The 18264-nt window shown below is 38.1% G+C and overlaps 1 protein-coding gene across 4 annotated transcripts in view; it reads left to right on the top strand.

Annotated features, from left to right (window-relative positions):
- SEC24C (SEC24 homolog C, COPII coat complex component) overlaps positions 1-18264 on the top strand; it is a 30869-nt gene continuing 12605 nt past the window's right edge. The window contains exons 1-10 of one of the 4 annotated variants that reach the window (XM_026851273.1): positions 1-203; positions 3187-3273; positions 5839-5980; positions 6968-7146; positions 8383-8835; positions 10108-10238; positions 11472-11540; positions 13334-13445; positions 14266-14393; positions 17091-17229. In XM_026851273.1, the coding sequence (XP_026707074.1) occupies positions 29-203; positions 3187-3273; positions 5839-5980; positions 6968-7146; positions 8383-8835; positions 10108-10238; positions 11472-11540; positions 13334-13445; positions 14266-14393; positions 17091-17229 (1615 nt within the window). In that variant the 5' untranslated portion in view covers positions 1-28. The remainder of the gene's footprint in view (positions 204-3186; positions 3274-5838; positions 5981-6967; positions 7147-8382; positions 8836-10107; positions 10239-11471; positions 11541-13333; positions 13446-14265; positions 14394-17090; positions 17230-18264) is intronic. The other 3 variants (XM_026851275.1, XM_026851274.1, XM_026851276.1) reach the window with 3 other exon arrangements.

Here is an 18264-nt window from a genome sequence, read left to right as displayed (position 1 = left end):
GAGATTATAGTTTGGGGATGTGAATACAATGAGTGTAAACCAGCAAGCTCACACAGGGCCTCCTTACGGGCAACCTCAGCCTGGATATCAGGGATACCAGCAGCCTGCCTACGGAGGACAGCCATTGCCAGGAGTTCCTCATTCGCAATATGGAGCTTATAATGGTCCGATGCCAGGATATCAACAACCAGTCCCTCCACAAGGTACTTCTCAGTCACAACTTAATGATTGATCATCTGTGAATTGTTGTGAGCATGGAATTTTTCTGTATACTTCCTATTGTTAGTCTTTATTTTGTGGTAGTAATTATCTTTTCTTCTGTATGTAGCTTACAAGGTATTAAAAATTATGTTATTCCTGTACATTCTGAGGTTATTGTTCTGTCATTTGTCCATTTTAGCAGAGCTTACTCTTCTTTTAATAGCTCATAAAATTAACATGTTGAGAAGCACAGCCTGTTTTTTTTCAGCATGTCCTTGCCCCTGTTGTACTGAAGCACCTGACTAGGACAGTCTGAGGTTATGTTGAAGGGCAGCAGTTAGGGACTAACAGATTTATTATTGAGACTGCCTTACATTACAATGCAGAAACATCTGCACTCCATCCTGAAAGATTAAGACATAGAACTCTAGGATGAAAGTGTATTTGGAACTATTCTCTCTAATGTCTCTGAAATCAATAGAAAGCTTGTGGACATGTGTCAAGCTAGTGTGTTCCAGAACTTCCCTGGTTCTGTAGGATCATATCACTTGTTGGTTTTGTTTGTTTAAAAAACAAAAGAAACAAAGTAGTTCAACATTTTTTTCTTCCTGTTTTCAAAAGAAAGGTTAACTTAAAATTACTGAAGAACTTTAGGAGTCTTTGTTTCTGAGTACCTGAATTGCTTTGGGAGATTAATAGTGACTTTAACATCTGAAATGTAGGGAAAAAAATACCACTGCTTTGAGTAGAAATATTTCTGCCTTTCAAAATCACACAGTTCTTGCTGAAATAAGCACAACATGAACTTCCATTCTGAAATGTTAATTTAAATTTCATTTAGATATGCTAATCATGCTAGTGGTCTCTGTATTATTTTCCCCTCAAAGTACATCTTGAATTTTTTGCAACTTCTTGAATTTAAACCAAACTCAATGAGAAGGATAGAACAATCAAAGTGCCTATAATTGTCTTGAAACTAACAGAAGTGAGAGACTGAAATTTGGGAGCTGTATAATGGCCCTGCTGGGTTTTTTTTTGTCTGGAGTTAGCATGGTAATGGAGTAGAAGAAGAGTTAGTGTGGTGTGCCAAAGAATGGGTTATTCAGTTGCTCCATCTTCCTTCTCTTTCCTTAATCCTCTTCCTCCTCTCAGTAAATCTCTTCCAACAACACTTTTAATCTGTGAGTTTTGTACTAATTTCACAGAGGGCTTTAATTCCTATAAAAGTAATGAAATTCAGCACTGGGCAGGGGAAATAAACCCTGCTTCCTGGGAAGACAGAGGCAGAGCTCAGCCATTGAGTGCTCTGACTGCTCAGTGTAGCCATTCACTAACTAGTGTTTCCTGTCCCATGGAAGGAATGGGGAAAAATTGGACTTACTTCAGTGAGAGAGAGGAGATTCAAGAAGGACAAAGATTACTATAGATTTGTTGGAAAAGTTTCATCAGTACAGCTATTTATAGAAAACAAGTTTTGGCTGATAGTGTGAAGAATGTTTAGGATGTTCGTAAAAGAAACTGAGGAGCATCTTCCATCAGATACTTCAAGAACTTTTCAGACTTACAAGTCTGAAAAGCATTTCTTTTTAAGGGAATTAACTTTTTCCCTTCTGAATTATTTCTGGTTTGTCTTTTTTAATTTTATAACAACAGATACGTGGTTCATGACAGCTCAGTAAGGACATACCTAGAAAGATTGATAATGTGCATATAAATTTGTTCAGATTAAAAATGCAGATTTTTGTTTGTGCCAGTAACGATTGAAGGGTAGTGTGACAGTGAGGGCAACAGGGCAGTCTCATTTGGACAACAGATATGTATTGCACTACTCTTAAGTAGTATCTCGTGTACTTTACTGATAAATCAAGCAAAAGCCACCCATGGTTTGTGGAGATTTCTCTTCCATCTTTTCTTCTGAGACCATCCTTCCTAGATTTAGCACTCTATTAAGAAAATCTCAGTTTTCAAGTTGTGCATTTTGGACCTGTTAACGTAAGTCCAGGATTCCTGTCTTTAGAGGGAAGGAATGTAAAACTTGGAGTGCTAGCACAACAGCTGGAAGTTGACTTGTTAGTTGCTGCTGAATGTGACATCCAGGTGGCAAACAAACAGTGCATTATCAAAGACAGTGGACAGATGATAGTGAAGACAGTGATAGCTATCCTTTCTACCCCCATCTCTAACACATTATGTTTATTGCAGGTCTTTGTAGCAAGACCTTTTGTAGCTGCATAACAGAGGAGAGACAATTTCAGAGGCAATAGAATGACAGGAATTTAGTCAACAGTGAGGGTTAAAAGGATAGGAATTTACTGAACAGGGAGGGGTAAAAGGAAAACTGCCAATGTTGTTCTGTGATCTTGAAGTAGTTGTCTTAGTGACTTATATAAAAAATAACAATAAAATATCTTGGAGGACTGCATGGGGAAGTGTTGGGACCAGGTACCATTCTCAGTCAGGGAGTCTTTCACATCTGATTTATGTAACAAATCCTAACTCTAACTAATTAACATGAGAATATTTGTGAGTGATGCTAGTCTTGCTTGGGACCAGAAGTAGAATACTGCGCTGCTAGCTGAAAATACCTGTTTCTTGCTATGAGAATATTGAAAGAACGGGGACAATTTTGCACCATTTTTTTGGTCAGTCTATCAGTTTCCTTCTGATGAGATCATGCAGTTGAAAGTGAAAATACAATTAATTATCTGAATGCTGCTAACAATTAGGCTGCTGCTGGATTGTTTTACCTAGACTCAGTTTATGCTACACTTGTATTAATGGTAATATATGAACTATGTTGGAAATACATGTTATGTGTGGTAGAACAGGTGAGAGGGAGTGTAGCTTAAGGAATTATGTGGCAAATGTGACATGGATTTTACATACATGATATTTTCTGCACTGCAGGCTGTCCTCAGCATTGGAAACACTGTGTCTTGGTGCTTTCTCTCAGGCTTGATTTACTGGTGTATTCTGTCTTTCCAGGTTACTTTCCTTCCTTGGGGTTCCCTTCGAAGGGCTCTTCTGTATCTCTCAACTCTGACACTTCTTCTCTTGCACCTAATTTCATAGGTAAATGGTGTCCTTTCTGTGGGAGTGTTTGTGCTGTGCCACTGCTGCTGTGCCAAGTTCCCATTTAATATGGGTATTTATCTTAAAGGTGTGGGTACCTGATTGAGACACTTCCCAATCTATTTGTAGGCTGCACTGCAGAAACATTAATAGGATATGAAGAAATAATCCTAGTAGAAATCCCTTATGCCTGCAGATTCATAGATAAAATCTGACTTGTGACTAATGTTTTCTGAAGACTTGATTTCAAAACCTGAATTGTCTCATTCAGGTTCTGTCAGGAAGAATCCTTAGTTGAAAAGAATGCAGTCTCCCACTTGAGAGAGAACTGAAACATGAGGTTTGAAATTACAGCATTGCAATGAAGAAATTAAAAGTCTCCCCAAGCACCAGGAGATTGTTTTTGGAAGTCATGAGATTTTTGTAACTTGTGCCTTCGTTTAGGGGAGAAAATAAGTTTTTAGCTTCATTGGCAATAGCATAGAAACCAAATATGTGTTTCCAAAAGCTGTGGCTTGAAGAAGAAAATACTTCTGCAAAGTTGGCAATCGAGATGTAAGAATTGGAAACACTGCAAGAAATCATATTGTATTTTGCCTTCTTTCCAACTAGTGGTATTTTGGAAGAGCTGTTTCCAGCAGTGTCAATTTACTTAGAAGAGTAGGGGAGTCAGAACTGGGCCAAGACCATATAGTCTCGGGGCTTTGAGTGAAATCACAAGCAGTTCCCATTTTGCTGTAATCTACCTCCATTTTGAGGTCTGTGATGAGTAAGAACAGTATCTCCACGGTGTTGAAGAGGAACTTCAGGATTCCTCAAGAGTAATGAATCTTAAGCTAGTAAGCCACTAGATATTCACACCTGTTCAAGTGAGGTTTTTTCAGTGGCTATTTGAGCAGTCTGTGGTAGTAGTTACAGAAGTGTATTTGTGACAAGACCTAGAAAAAGATGACTTAAGAAGATTTTTCTGAAGGAAGCGTCTATTTGTCAAAATGTATGCCTGTTAAAGTTGAGGGGGGAATAAAGTTCACTTAATGTAAAAAAAAAAAAAATAAAATTGTATAGGATCCCTCCAAGAATTGGATTAAAAATGCTTTTGAAGACAAAAGATAATGCCAAACAGTTTACATGTACTATCAAAGGGAAGAGATTCCAGAATAGATGAAAGTATTTCAGATTAACTGAAAAGTTATCACAACAGACATTCAGAAATAGAAATACCATACAACATCTAAATAGAGATTGGGAAATACTTAGCCAGAGGAACAGTAAGACGAACGTGCTATAACAGCACCTTAGAAAAGACAAGATTTCATGACATGAAGGTCTGTAAAAATAATAAATGTCTCTGGAAACAATTAAGTCCTAAGTGAAAATGAAGAATGGGAGGAGGTTTAAAAGATAAAAAACCTCCAAGAAATTACTGGTTATTCATACAAGGTCTAGTTAATTCCTTCCTTGATTTTGCATCCACAACCTTACTAAGAATTACATGTAGCAGATAAGATAAAAGTATATATGAGTTGAAACCTCATGCTTTGGTGTATAAATTGTACTGTAGAATTGAGAAATGGCTTTTTCTTATTTCCTATTTCATAATGGTTCCTCACAAGAAGGTTTCAGTGTCCCTTTTAAACTTGTCATGCTGGTCACTGTCAGAAAGACACAACATTGTGTATGTGCTGTGCTGGTCTCATGGGGCAGTTTACTCCATTTAGTCATCTGTATTTAACCATATCCTATACATGAAATATGTTCCCTTGTCGTTAGCAGGTATGGTCATATGGTTGTTCTAATTATCAGCATTTTTAACATCATATTATTAAAATAGGAGTTTGTATTCTCTTTTTTTGGAAATAGACACTCTAGTTGTTCTGCTGGTATTACATCCAGCATTGTGTGGTCTGTGGAAAGTGTGAAGACTTGTTTCTGAGGCAAATATGTTTGGGCTGTGACTGAACGAGCTCAGTCTGAAAGATGAGAAAGTATTCATGTTAGCCTCCAACCTTGAGAAGCTGGGAAGAACAGACTGTGGTGGCCCCCATTATGTTATATATAAAAGCAGTTAGTTGAATGTAATTTTTGAAAACTGGATCTATTCACATTACCTGTTTACCTTTTAAGTAGGGAAAACTGACCTGTAATGAATATTAGGTTCCATGTGAATACTCTCCTTGATCTGGATAAAAATAATTGGAGTTGGAGGGGGAAGAATTTAATACCTTACTGACAAGATAACTTTTTTCTTCATCAAAAGATGAAATTGTCTTTTGAAGACCCTCCACAGTATGTATTTTCTACTTGGTCTGTGTGGAGATGGTGACTAGTGACATTGACTAAAAATATTTGTGCTTTCAGTTTTGCTACTTCTGATATAGTTGTATAAATTATTTGTTGCTCATGGAGTATTGATATATCAGTTTGGCCACCATTAAACGGTTTCTGCACTTTTTTGTGTTTCCTGGATTTTTCATGGTAGTTGGTTCAATGGTTCAAGTCCTTATTTCTGTGAGTAATTTGTGATTGATTTTTAAAAAAAATAAAATTTTCCCCTTATGTCTGTAGGTTCCTTAAGAGCCCCTCCAACATCTGGAGCTCCCCCTCCAGCCTCTGGAGCATCTCTTCCTTCTGGCCACCTGACATACAATCAGTTTGGACATGGAGATGTGCAGAATGGGATTCCAGCCTCAGCAGCCCCAATGCAGAGGTATATACAAGAAAAGCAAATCATAACAAAGGCCTGCCTTGGTAGACCTGTGCTAGGTCTAGACCTTTTAGCATCTAAACCAGACTAAATACTTTGTGTTTCCTGTGGTGGACACTGACTTTCTTTAGTGCTTCCTTTTTTGGTTTGGAACAACATTTTGTCACAGGAGTATTTGTTAGACAGTAAGAATCCCTGGAGACGAAACACTTTTGGAAGCATATGAACAGATGTCAGTGACCGATTAAAACCACTTCTCCAGACACTTTCCTTGTGGCAGTCATTTTCCCATAAGGAATTTTCTGATTCCCATAATCTTGTATTGTTTAAAAACAATTGTATCCACACAACTATAGTACTTGATTCCTTGACAGTGTGAATTGATCTCTGTATGGAGCATGTTGCTGTCTGTCATATCTGAGTACTTCCTCAGTATTGGCTGTGGGTCTTTTTCTGGCAACTCAGATCCCTGAGTTGCCTTCATCTAAAACTCCTAGGCATCTCCTCCAGAGAGATACTGCCATTACCTCTGTGGTGTAGCAACAGTCCTCACCACTTCATTCTGATCACTGATTATGGGGAAAGGTGTTTTTTTTGTTTCCTCCTGGTTAAACTCAGCACTGCCAGCTGGAGAGTCCAAATCCTTTGAGGAACAGTGCATTCTTACCTAGCTGTGCAGGCCTTGCTGTTGCTCACCCTGTAGACCCTGTTGCAGTATTTCTGATTTGTTGATATAACCAAAGTGGAATTAACAGAAAGATGCTATAAACATAGAATTTGTATTTTAAGAACTAATGGATTTTTTTTATGAAAGGGATTCAGATCCATGCAGTATATGTAATTATTTTTCTGAAACTGAGCTCCAGTGCTTCATGTAAACAACTGAGACCCAGCTAGTGTTTATGTAGAAGAAAAGTTTGAAAAGGCACAGAGAATCGTAACCGTTTGTATAATGGGGAATCCAGTGAAGTTTCTCATCTTCCTTCTCAGGCCACCTGCTTCCCAGCCATTTCTGCCAGGCTCAGCACCCACACCTGTCAGCCAGATATCTACGTTCCACCAATATGGTCCCACCCCAGCCAGTGTACAGCAGCTCAGCAATCACATGGCAGGGATGACAGTTGGCAGTACTACAGCCCCTGCTCCTCCCCCAGCTGGACTGGGCTATGGTGAGGTTTACTGACTAAAGAAATATGGTAATGCTTTTTATTTACGCTAGTAATTTCATAAAAGGTTTTCTCTTGTCAATGATGCATTCCCATATGGTGATGAGAATTCTCTGTGTGTTGACATCTGCCATAGTAAAGGGTAGTTTCCTTGACTAATAAGGTCATCATTGGGGAAACCAGAACTGAGATTATTGTAGGAGACTATGCAGGAAGTGCTAGGGGATGTGAATAACAAAAGAGTAACAATGTTTCTCCTCAATTAGGTGAATCTTGGTGTGAAACACAAAAACACTCTATCCTTAAGTAGTCTACATGCCTTACTGCTGTGCAGCAGCCCACTCAAAAAAAACCAAAAAAACAAAAAAAACAAAAAAAACCCGAAAAGCGCTCAGTAAATCAGAAAGGGCTGAAATTACTCTGAAAAATGCTATGAAGGGTTTTGTGGGAAGTTGAGAAGAAACTTATTTAAACAGTGTAAACTGAATTTTGGTATTTTATTGTATTGTGTTACATCTACAGTCCCACTGTTGTAGATTACAGGACTTTTTTACTTGAAGACTAGAGATTTGTCTTTAGTATGTGTAAGCTGGTATGACTACACTTCAATTCTGATTTTGTTCTGTTTTAATTTTTTGGTATTTTTTGACAAGCTTCTCTCATACTCTAACACAGACAGGAAAATTAGGAGTAGGGGATGCAGGTTTCTTCAGCCTTCTGGCTGGTGTTTGTCTAAAATTATCCTCAGAAATAGTGCAGTGGTAAATACAGAAGGTGCTAGTTCCATGCTATTAAAATCATGAAGCGCAAAGCCATTGTTGAACTACAGGCTCCAACTTAGTGTGATAGGTAGAGTTTGATACAAAGTTATTTCAGTTCAATAAAGTGCTAGACAGACTTGTGGTGGTTCTTGTTTTGCATACTCCTGGCTTTGCCCCTTTTTTCTGGCCCTGAATTCTGAAGTGTATTTTGATTATGTAAAATACAAAGCTCAGACTTTGAGGGAGAAGGCAATGAAGGACCTATCAAGTTTCAGATCCCTTGGAAGAGTTTCAGCTCTCTGATTAATTTAGGAGGGTGTTCACCGAAGGTTTGTCTCTGTTAGTACTGTCAAGTCCATCTGAAGATGAGGAAGTGGTAGACCTATTTAGACAATCAAAAGCACATGAGTTTTGCTTGCATCTTAATTGTCTTGAGGATAGAAGAACGTAATGTTGTGTCGTCTTTTCTTCTTATTAGGTCCCCCAACATCGGTTCCCCCAGTCTCAGGAAGCTTTAGTGCAACAGGATCTGGTCTCTACACACCTTACACTGCGAGCCAAGGACCCTCTCCTACCAGCGTGTCTCAGGGTCTTCCTTTGGCACAGCCTCCATTTCCTGGTCAACCAGTATCAACTCAGCGCCTCCCTACTCAAGTCCCTGGTTTTGCCCCATCTCCCTCTTCTACAGGGATTGGACCTTCCTCTTACCCTCCTTCCACAGGTGCCCCAAGGCCACCTACCATGCCAGGCCCACCACTGCCTGGGCAGACAGTTGCTGGACCACCAATGTCCCAGCCTAATCATGTATCCTCACCACCACCACCTCCATCAACTATGTCAGGGCCGCACCCTGGGCCTCCCATGAGTGGCCTTCATGGACCACCTCCTTCCGCTCATCCTCCTCAGCCAGGATACCAAATGCAGCAGAACGGTGAGTATTCCTGGTAGAGGAGTTGTAAATTACGTGTGTTCTCTGTGTGCTGCAAACTGAGAAGTGGATTTCAGGTTTGTTACTTGTGGGCTTCTGGCTGCACTTCAAAACTTCACTCTTGTTTCCCTGTGCTCGTCTAAAGGAAAAATCCAAGATAAGCAATAGGATGTGTCATTTGAAGGTATTTGTCATGGAGGTTTTAATCAGATTAGTGCAATGAAAGGAATCCTAGTTTACTTGGCCAAAAAGTTGTTTAGAAATTAATGCCATAATACTACAAGAATTTGTGATCAAAATTTTATTATGAACTTCATTTTGATGTCTGTTCAAAAGTAGAGATTTGAAGTTCTGAAAAGCTTTACCTTTTTTTTTTTTTGAATTTGTGGCCAGTGTGCATATACAGTGTGTATGAGAGGAGTTGTTAAATGTTGAAAAGGAGTTGCTTCTTTTTTTTTAATTTACAGAACTGTATTTTTCTCCTTGTAGAACCTTTCACATTTTGTGTGTGCCTAGAAGTAATATCAGTTAAGCTTTCTAATTTAGAAACAGTTTTGGCTGGTTTTTAATCATTAACTTTTAGATAGCTAGGACAAAGTAAGCATGTGCAAGTGTCAGATTGAGAATCCCATCCCCATGCGGCTTTTCACACCTGGCCAGCTCAATTACTTAAATATCTGTCTAAATTGTTATGAACTGTAAAAACACTGATGGAGTAAATCATGCTGTTATTCCATAAGTGACTGAAATTGTCCAAAGTAGTATGAAATAACTTCAGGTAGTTCCAAAACAAAAGAGATAATCACATATTAATCTTTTACTGTATTTTCACACAAACCAAAACTGCATGAGAGAACTCCTTGCGTACCTTTAGTTTGAGGAATTATGGGTCATCGACTAGCTTATTTGACTGTTCTGTTTGTGCTTCTATTAAGCAGTTCTGCAGTTTAACTTAAATGTTCACAGTGTGTGATCTTAATGCATATTATAATCATATTACTCTAAAAATAATTATGTTAGTCTAAAAAACAGTGTTTCCTGAAGTGTGGTTTTAAGGAGGACTGTATCCATCAGTTTATTAGACCACTGGTGGAGATGTACAGGTCTAAGCTGAAACACTGTGATAAATATATCTAAACCTAATTAACTGAAAAACACGCAACTTTATTTTTTCTGGGTTTTGACATTGACAGGAAAGGTGGGAAGTGCCTAATGAGGAATAACTAGTATTGGCCACTCTTTGATTTTTTTTTTTTTCTGTCCCTTTCTTGTAAGGTTCCTTTGGGCAGGTGAGGGGTCCCCAACCAAACTATGGAGGAGCCTATCCAGGAACACCAAATTATGGAAGTCAACCTGGACCACCACCTCCACCAAAACGCTTGGATCCAGATTCCATTCCTAGCCCTGTAAGCTTACTTTGTTCTTACCAGTGTGAACTCTTCCATACTGTCTTTACATAGAACAGAACTGCCAAAGACCAAAGCTGAAAACAGGTTTCTCATTCCAAAGAACATCAGTCTGTTTTCCTGGTTACTTTTCTCTTGCATGCCCAGCTTCAGTCTTTTGTTATAAATAAGCCCAGAAGCAGTATTTTTCTTGGTGACTAAGAAGGGCACTGCATATGCAAATCAATGCTCTTAATTCCTCAGGTCTTTTTCTGTACTATGTTACATTTTGAGAATCTTTAAGGGCTTTGATTAAGCTTGTTTCTCCATATCTGGATTCTTGCTTAATGACTTTCCAAGGTAAACTAAATTCAGGTTTTGAGGTGACAGTCTATGAACTATATGATTCACATTTAAGGTATGGTTAATAGAAGATGATTGTAGTGCTTTTCCTTTCCCTTTTCATATTATCTGTAAAAAGCTGGTTAGCATTTTTTGGGGTCATTAAATCATGACATCTGAGAAGGGACAAGCAGCGATGTGTAACGGTTAGCAATGATGAGTATTATTAAGACTGGCAGTATTACTGTCACAATTGTGCTGGTTCCTCCGCTGCAGCTCTATTGTTTCAGAAGGCCATAGTCATTTGATAACAGGAAAACTTTATAGGGCAATGCTTACAATCAGTTTACTTCAAAAAAACTTACTATAAAAATAATTTGGTATTGAGTTATGTCTGTACTGGTGCTGTTCAGAAGTTATTGCTATTCAAAAAAGATTATCTGTTTAGACTCCAGGTTTATGTAATGTTTATGACTGTATTTTTTTCATAGAATATAAGGAGTCTAATTGCTTGTCTGCTTTTCTTCTCTTCCACTAAATGAGATCTCAGATGGCTTGTGTCAGTTGCCTTCATTTTAGCGTGTTCTTAAAGCATAAATCCCCAATTTTTAACCAAAATGAGCATGTGAGCCACTGCCACTGTTAGCAATGTATTCAGAGCCCAAGCCCAGTATCTGGGCAAGGCTGGTTTTGGGATCCATGTATGCTGCAGAACCTGATGTTTCCTGTTGCATGACCCAATGTCCAAATGTATCTAATTCCAGTGCTACAGGTTTCATTAGAGAGAAGTAACACAGTTATTTTTTGGTTTATTATTCTCTCTCTTTTTTTTTTTTTTTTTTTTTTTTTTTTTTTTTTTTTTTTTTTTTTTTTTTTTTGTGGCACTCTTACTTTTTATTTTTTTAAAAAAAGCAACTTAATGAGCTGCCACCCCAGCAGAAACCCAGGCACAGAATAGACCCAGATGCAATTCCTAGTCCAGTAAGTGCTGTATATATGTCAATTGTAGTCTGTGTGTTGGTGACCATCTGTGCATGCCTGAAACCTGAACTTCAGCTCACTAACCCTCCGTCATTAATCCTTTACCCTTTCCTTACTGTCTTCTGCTTGCCTTATCAAAATGAGTAACATTACACCACAAGAGGTTGTTAAAATCTGTGATGAATGGTGAGGCAATAGAAAGCAGACTGTTTCAGAAACAGATCATGAAGAATGTCTCCCCTTCACTTTGTCTGATCTTTAGAATATCTCCTTCATCAGATTCCAACTGGCATTTTCAGTGTTAGCCATCAGTATAATTGTCCATACAATGTGTGTCTCATGTTAACATACACACAACACAAGTATTTGTAGCCATGTTTTCTACCAGTTTTGAGCAGAATTTCATTACTGTTCTTGTTGATATATCAGTACTGGGCTAATGCTTTGAAGTTCTAAAATTGCAGATGAACTGTTTTGTTTTGATGTTAATTCCTGATATAAATCTTCTAGTAGGTTAATATGAGGGATGGGGAGCTATAAACATTCTTTCATTATCTGTGCTCATACATAACCATTAAATTTTGAATTTGAAAATTTAATGTTTATGTGTAGAGAATTTTACCTAAAGAAAGAAAAAAGCAGCTACCTTTTGGATTGGAAGAAAAAAAAAAAAGTGTTTGACTTTGTTACCCTTGTATAACTTCTTCCTTGTTTAGCCGAAGTTGGTCATATAACAGGTACCAGTGGTGCGACCACCAATGCTGGTCAGTTTGTAGACTTTTGAAATGAGACCGGATTTATCCTAGAGTAGTCACTGATGCTATGCAGGGAGGTTTTCTGCTGGCAACTTGGAATCCTTAGTGAGAGGGTAGAAGTTCTGCCATGCAAACTTCTGTGTTTCACAATTTAAAAAAGGCATGTGTATTTGGTGGCAAAATAAGATCAGAATGATTGCTAGCTCTAATGCTTTCATTCAGGTCCCAGTATGAAAATGTAGTTAAAACTGTGTATAATTGCAATTTTCTGTTCTTATGCAAAGGTCAGTGGATATTTTAGTCAAATAAAAATGTTTAATGCATTTCCATTACCTTAAGCATATTAATAAAAATGTTTAATGCATTTCCATTACCTTAAGCATATTTGCATTAATGAAGAATTTTAAACACTAAGAAATTTAAGATTTTACAGGCTTTAACGGTTAAGCTTGATTCATTTACAAGTCTATTGAAACTTCACTTTTCACATCCCTAGAACTCAAATCACAAACTCTTGAGCACCATGGAGTAATGAAGACTTCCACCTGAGCTTGCAAGAATCTGTCTTTAGGTCAGACTTACAGTGGTTAGAAATAAACACATACTATGAAAACAGTGGAAATGTAACGGAAAGGAGAAGCCAGATTATCTATAGAACTTCAGCCTGATACTTACAGAAGCTGCTAATTCTAATTTGGCTAGGACCAGTATACAGGGGAATACTACCAAAAATTCCTTTCTTGATCTGTGTTTGGCTTCTGTGAGTTCAGATCAGGCCTTAAAACACAAAATATGCTACTACTCAAAATACCTGGGGAAAAATACTACTTGTAATTTATTGTTATTCATTAAGTACTATTTGAAATCAAACTGAGAGGTGACTGCTTGACAAAACTTACTTGCTTTAGACTTTTTATTTTTAGAGATAGTAATGTTTGCTTCAGGTCCCCTTTTCACTTCATTACAGATATAAATTTTGTACTTTACAGTACTTTGAAACCAAGCCTCCAGATATTAATGTGGTCTTTTCCATTGTAGATTCAAGTCATTGAAGATGACAGAAGTAACCGTGGGTCAGAACCATTTGTCACTGGAGTGAGAGGGCAGGTCCCACCTCTTGTTACTACAAATTTCTTAGTCAAGGATCAAGGTAAAATATTTTTCTTTTCTAAACAAACAAAATGAAACGTAAACCCCAAGGAGTCAGTGACAAAACTGTTTGTCTTTAAAGGAAAAGTTTGAGTTATTTCAGTGGCTGGGGTTGTGTGTTTTACCAACAGAAGCTTAATTTCAAGTCCTGTGTTGATTTGATCTCAATTTAGATTCTCCTGATTGTTTGGTAGCTAGTAACCAATTCAGAAGTAGCATTATCAGGGATATCAGAAAACAGCAGATGAAGCCTCTTCTGTAGAGCTATATCAACCACAGTTAAAAACTGAAATTTGCTAGCAATATCATCTGAATTGGACTGAGAACTGTATTTTTTTTTTTAAATTGAGTGGGATGTCAATTGGTCCACATGCTTCATAAAGAAAGGATATTTCATCTTTTAATTTCCCGTGCTTTTTTTGAGATGTAAAGCTCCCTTAAAGCTTCAAAATCCAATTCTGCAATCAAATGCTTTACTGTTCAGCTGAAATTACAAAATCGAACAGTAGAAATGTTTGAGTTTTTCTGCCAATAATACATTTTTGTCTGCAAAAAGAGTGAAACAGGAATACCTTTTTAGAGGTTTGAGTTGAAGTGGGGTCAAGTTAATTTGTTTTGACTTAAGGCCTTTTATCATAATTATTCGTAGAGGTATTTTGTTTGGAATTTGAGTTTTGCATAGATTGAAATTATTTGATTGTTTAGATAAGTGCTTAGTCTCTGTGGCTTAACAACACAACTGAAGGTATCTTTGTTTCTATTCTTGAATATAAACTTAACTTGTACTGAAATTTGTGGGGATATTTTTCATTGTTTCCCAGGTAACGCAAGCCCCCGCTACATAAGATGCACATCTTACAATATTCCCTGCACCTCAGATATGGCCAAACAGTCCCAAGTTCCCCTAGCTGCTGTCATAAAACCACTGGCTACTCTACCCCCAGAGGAGGTGAGAACTGTATGTACTTTATACACTTTATGTACTCTAAAACTTGTCAGGAGAGTGCTATTAGATGTCAACATTTAACAGATATGTTGAGAAGGAGTGTTTAGGTAATGAAGACTAGGTAAGCACTGATTCTCCCCCAAGTGTGTGGTAGAGATCTGTAAGGCAGAAAAATGTTGTGTTGAAAACGTGTAATATTTTGATCGCCTTGATAATTTCAGCTTTTTTGCAGTAACTGTCAGGTTCTGTGACCAAATGACCAAAATACTAGGATGGTCACAAATGTGTACACTTTCAGTTGATCTCAGTTTCTTTCTCGGCCTAAAGTATTGAAATGGTTACTAATCACTGATGTTATAAGTCTTTTCTAGGATGTCAAGTTGTGGAATTGGATGAGAATGTATCAAGCAGCACTGGTTAAGTGGTCTAATGTGCATGTACATGCACAGCACTGTGTGGGATGGCAACACAAGACTGAGTATTGGGCACTGCTGAGCTGCACTTGTATTTCTGCCCTTGATCTGTGCAGCGCTTCCTTCCTTCTAGGTGTAATGTGTGGCTAGCTAGCCTTTTACCCACTGTGTCTGGTTGCTGAGAACATGAAAGCTTAAGGAATATTACAGGGCTAGAAATCTTATAAAATATTCTAAATACTCTGTCTACTGTGTAGTGTTAGCCTGCTTGGAGCAGTGACATAAAGACAAATATGCTTACTGAATTTGAATACATATGTTTGCAGCATTCTGTGCCCTGTTAACTTTAATCTGCTGAGGAAAGGAATATCCTCTGGGTTTTTCAGGGTGGTTTCTTACTGTTGCATTTCATTAGTGTTCCTAAACCATGGTTTGGGTTTTGAAAACTGATTTGTGATAAAACTGAGTTGTGAAGTTAATTCCTGTATTGCTGTATTTTGGCTGGAGTTTAAAAGGAGCACAACAGGAGAATGTGGTCTTATTTGAGAAACCCCAAGGCTTGTGGAGCTGCATATTTTTGGAGAAGCTTTACAAACATCTAGTTGTTAGGTCTCCTGCTGTGTTTATGCTTTGAACAAACACTTGTGATATCCAGAAAAAACATGCCTAGGATCGGAAAATTGCTCTGGGGATGGGTCAGCTTCTAGCGTTGGGAAGTTCTTTATGGCAATGGTAAACTCCCTGTGGAGGGGCCCTTCCAACAGATGATGGCTCAGGTGTTCAGAGCAGTAAGACTGTAAATAGAGCTAAAGCTTAATGTATCAGAAATGAGAGGATAAATGTCTCTTGAAAATACAGCATTCAGATAAATCTAAAATACATAAAAATCTGGCACCTCGTTGGCAGATACAGGACCTTTAGCCTACGTTAATGCATGGTTCAGAAAGCAAAGCTTGAGGCTTCAGAAAGGAGTATCTCTGTGCCTTCTGGGTGTAAGTGGTTAGTGTCAAATTATGCATAGCACTGGATGTTTATAGCACCCTTATAGTTTGTTTACACGAATGTTATTGAGGGAGAGGCTGAGGAGAAAAGCTTATTGTGTGGAAGTACAATGCCAATTGCCTAGCAGTCAGAAAACTTGAAAATCTGTTCCCTCTGAGGAGGTCAGCCTGGGTGATAGGAGCTGAGAAACACTGGCTGCCAAACCATTGTATTGTCAATAAATAATTAGTGGGGTTGAATGAGAGATGTGACATGTCTGTGGCATGAAGAGGAAGAAAGTGACTGGAGCATTTGCTCAACTCCTGCTCAATGAGTATGTTGTCTCTTAAACATGATCAGAGGTTGAGGGTAACTGAGAGTACTGACTGGACACCTTTAGTGTCAGAAAATTTAAAAGTAGTTAAACTTTCTTTTGAGCTAGATTCTTAGCTATGAAATGTGCTTTGAATGATGAATGCAGCTTGTAGCTTGCATGAGTTCTGTCTTAATCATTTTAAAGTGCTTCAGGCTTGTCCTGGGGTTGCAAAGCTGTGGAAGTTGCCAAGCATCTTAATCTGGTTTGGCTGCAAAAAGAAAATATTATCAGTAATAGTTTAAAAATGGTATCACTACATGACAGTTTTGAAGACTTGTAATATGGTGGGGTCAAGACTAACAGAACTTATGGGTATACTGTATTTCATGGTGGACTTCAGAAATAAGTCTTATCAATTGAAAATTTTTAAGATAGTGTGGATGCTCTGTGTTCTTGACTATGTGGAATGCAGTGACTGGCTTGTATTGTCAAAAAGCTTGCTTCTTACAAGGGAAGAATGTAAGAGGTAGAGAGTTGCTTCTAAAGCACCCAGCCTGTAGTGAAATGTAAACTGTGTGCTCACTCCTGTGAGGTTATTACAGCCATTCTTTGCATGGCTTCAGTCTTTGTGTTCACTTGGGATACATGTGCTGTGCAGTGTGGTACTCCTGGTAGAGCTCATGTTCCTCAAGTAGGCTACTATATAAGGTAGTGCAGCACCATGCAGAAGTACTTGTTTGTGTCTAAGTGGGATAGCCCATTAATGACTGCAGACCACAAAGAACTGCTGTGCTAGAGCTTGAGTTGAAAAGTATTTACAAAAGACTTGTTCATGCTTCCCCCACTCCCTGCACTCTCTCCCACAGCTGCCAAAATGCTAAATACTATGCAATGTACAGGAAGATAGTTTTAAACTCTGTGATATGTGTGGTTACTTCTTTCTAATCATCATGTGACCTTTCTTTTAATTTTTTTCCCCTGCTTCCACAGACCCTTCCTTATTTGGTAGACCATGGAGAATCCGGTCCTGTCCGATGTAATAGGTGCAAGGCTTACATGTGCCCTTTTATGCAATTCATTGAGGGTGGAAGGAGGTTCCAGTGTTGTTTCTGCAGCTGTGTCACTGAGGGTAAGGTTTCTTCTGGAAATCAATCTCTCGACTCTGTTGGAGTGATCTTTGAACAAGATGCAAGCAAATAAATCTTTATGATTTTATGATCATTTATAATGTATACTGTGCTTTAATCTTGTAAAAAGAATCATAAAGCATGATCAGTGCTCAGTTCTGAAATGATGTTCAAATTAAATAGGTGCTTATGCATTGCAGTAGTACTGTACCAAATTTTTAACGTGAGGTATATGCTAGTTTCTTAGGGCATTTCAAACATATTTTTCTATGACAGACTGAGGTATACATCTAGTCAGTAGCATGAGTTAGGATTTTTTCTTTTGCTCACAAAGCCTGTTTAAACACTTCCTGGAGATGAGATTACAGCTAAATCTGCCACATCTGAATAGTCATGTTCAATATAGGCCAGTTAATCTTAGTTGCTCTTCTAAATTAATATAAAACATGCTTCCTTTTAAGTAGAAGTCACTATATGCTGCTCATAGCATGACATCCATAGATTTGTTTTGAAAGAACAGTGGAATGTAACGTACAACAAACCTTATGGTGATGTTTGGACTGTTTCATTTGGTAGCGCTGATGTCTTTAATGGTTTGTTCTTACCACCTCAGTTATGCTGTACGACTGTTTGTGCAAACCAACAAATGGCCAACTTTAAAAAACTTTTCTGTCTGGTGATTCTCAGCCTGCATGCATTCCCTGTCCCTGCTCACTCAGCAGCTGTATGAATGGCTGTACCTGTAACAACTGAGCAGGGGCAGAAAAGGGGGGAATGCTCAGAGACTGCTGATGAAAGCAATGCTGTGAAAATACAATGTAGTTGTACCTGATACTTGAGAAGGATTTCTGTTTTCTCTGCAAAAACAGTCAGGTAATTAGCTTATACTGGATGTGTACTTGGAGAGAAGAGTGATAGGTGCTTATTGTATAGTCTTAGTGATGTCACTTTGTTTTCTTTTGAACTGTTGAAACGTTGAATGTTTAGAATAACAAAGGTGGTGAATACTGTCATTGCAGATAATCTCATTTTATTCT

The sequence above is a fragment of the Athene cunicularia genome (genome assembly GCF_003259725.1).
Source record: "Athene cunicularia isolate RWA chromosome 6 unlocalized genomic scaffold, athCun1 chr6_part1, whole genome shotgun sequence".
NCBI classification, from domain to species: Eukaryota; Metazoa; Chordata; class Aves; order Strigiformes; family Strigidae; genus Athene; species Athene cunicularia.
This window is presented reverse-complemented; position numbering and strand designations above follow the sequence as displayed.